Raw genomic sequence first — 2,316 nt, forward strand, 5'->3', positions numbered from 1 at the left:
TTAGAGTTTACATACTTCTAGTCTAAAATTTTCAATCCATACATAAAACTTACATACGTAGAAGTCTAATGAGAGCCTAGAATAGAGAAAGGACCTAAAACCTGTAAAACAACCAATCGATTGAACTACATCTCCCTGGATTTTGGCTCTAGAAAGCTCGCCTTCACCGCGTCGAGCTCGTTTCTTCCATCGAAGGCGTCGTGAGGAGAATCGACGACCAACGTCCCTTGACGCCTATTCTCAAAGTTGACAGATATAGCTCTTCCTCCTGATCTCTGCCACCATTCTTTCCCGTGCTTCGACCTCACCCCTTCCAGCTTCGACCTCATCTCGTCGTATCTCCGATTATTAGCCTCGCTTTTGCTATCTCTCTTCGGGTAGTTGTACACGAACACCTTACCTTTGGTAAGAAATCTGTACCACATTTTATTTTTTTTCTCTGGGTCGTAAATAAACACAGCCGAGTTCCTGATCTTTGGAGCAGGAGAAGGGCATGCGTTGCTGCATAAATCAACATGGGTGTGGTTACACGTCCAAACCCTCATCCTCCTTCCGATCTGATTGCTGCTGATATCGCATATCGTCTGCGTCGCCCACTCTTGATCACCAACATGACACTTGCTCAACTCCAAGGAAGACTCGTTCACTCGGTATATGACGATCACGGTGCACTCTCGTCGAGTAGGAAGGTACGCGAAAGTGCAAGCGTAATCGCCGCTTACACTGAGTTTCGGGAGGTTGATCCTTGAGAAAGTAAATGGATTGTAGAGGAAGAAGAACTGGCCATGGTGAGCGAGCAACCAATCGAACTTGGATTCGACGACGACGGCGCCCTCGAGATCGGGCAACTTAAACGTGCAGCACTGCGGCTGAGATTGGCTGTAGATGTAGCATTCAAGAGTGCGTGCTTTCTTCTTCTCTAGCTTATAGAGAACGAGCCATGGTTCACCTTTGGAGAAGCTGATTAGTTCGGATCGGCCAGAGGGAGACGATCGCCATTGTTTGCAGACGCTACGGAATCTTACGAAGTCGTCGAGAGGCAGGCGATCGGAGATGCTCTCCAAGATGTCGGCGGGCATCGTAGACCAGTCAGGACCTCGGCGCCTACGGTTGAAGATAAATCTCAACATTGCGAACATGTTTTTATTTTTATTTTTTTGGCAGATTTTACGACTTAATTACAATTTAAAGGAGGTTTTGAGGAGGAGGAGGTTTGCTTTTATATAAGTAATTTACTTCTTCACGCATTTAGTTTTTTTTTTTAATACTAAACACACGTTTGGAGATTAAGTGCTTAAGTAGAAATAGGAGAGAAAAAATTCAAATCAATTTTATTGATCGATATACTCACCTTTGAAAGGTTATTCGATAAGGCAATAACTTTCAAAATATCAGAAAACTCTCCAGTGATTATCATAAAACTCCCTTTCATTTTAAGATTTTATCTAAAAGTTCCGTAGCGATTTTCATATTTTAGTGGGGTAAAAATGTAGATTAATATCTTTAGAGGAAAACAAACATATTAATTCATGGCTTCATCGCGTTAACGGTGAGGGGAAAAAATTTAATGCCTCTGATCGTTCAATGAGAATTCCTTGAATAATATAGAAAAACTGTATAGCCTAGAAATAAATAATAATAATAATAAGTAGATTATTCCCACGACAATTTGCAACAGCTTTTTGCTTCTTCTTTTTTTTTTTTTGTAGTGGAGGTACCGTCAATATATATTGTACATCATGTCATTTATAAACCTTAATTTATTTTATTTTATTTTTACATATATACAGAAATTAGTAATAAGTTAAATTTCTGGTTTTTTCATTGCTACTAATTTAGATAGAATTCTGGTTGTATCTTTACTATTATTTATGTATTCAGTTTTAATCTGTTAGTTTGTTTTACATATACCAACTGAAAAATCTTTTCTTTCCTTTTTTTGTTTTTGACGTACGGAGTCTATCTTTATGAAAATTTTCAGCTATATCACATGGCCGAAACATTTTTGTAAAGTTGAGATAATTTAATAGGTGCTCCCAAATTAAAGTTTTTTACCATTTTTAATTTGATAAAATAATTAAAACTGTCTAAAAATATGGAAGGGTATTTTTGTCCGACCTACTTACATAATTTCCTAATTATCCTCGTCCAATACCGTTTCTTTGTTCCCTAATTATCCTCCAATATCATTTCTTTTGTTTTTTGTTACTTCTCGCAAGTTAAGTATTTCTTTGACGCTGACAAAAAATTCTTCTGGAACCTAAAAATTTAGCATATACCTAAAAAATTGAAATTCACCTACTTTCCTAAAAATTT

At 37.5% G+C, this 2,316-nt stretch overlaps 1 protein-coding gene across 1 annotated transcript; it reads right to left on the bottom strand.

Moving 5' to 3' along the window:
• On the bottom strand, positions 1-1,155 carry LOC109825995. Its single transcript, XM_020392934.1, has one exon. It carries the CDS (start codon positions 1,137-1,139, stop codon positions 126-128), a length of 1,014 nt encoding a protein of 337 aa, XP_020248523.1. The 5' UTR covers positions 1,140-1,155; the 3' UTR covers positions 1-125.

This window comes from Asparagus officinalis, chromosome 10 (genome assembly GCF_001876935.1).
Source record: "Asparagus officinalis chromosome 10, Aspof.V1, whole genome shotgun sequence".
Lineage (NCBI taxonomy): Eukaryota > Viridiplantae > Streptophyta > Magnoliopsida > Asparagales > Asparagaceae > Asparagus > Asparagus officinalis.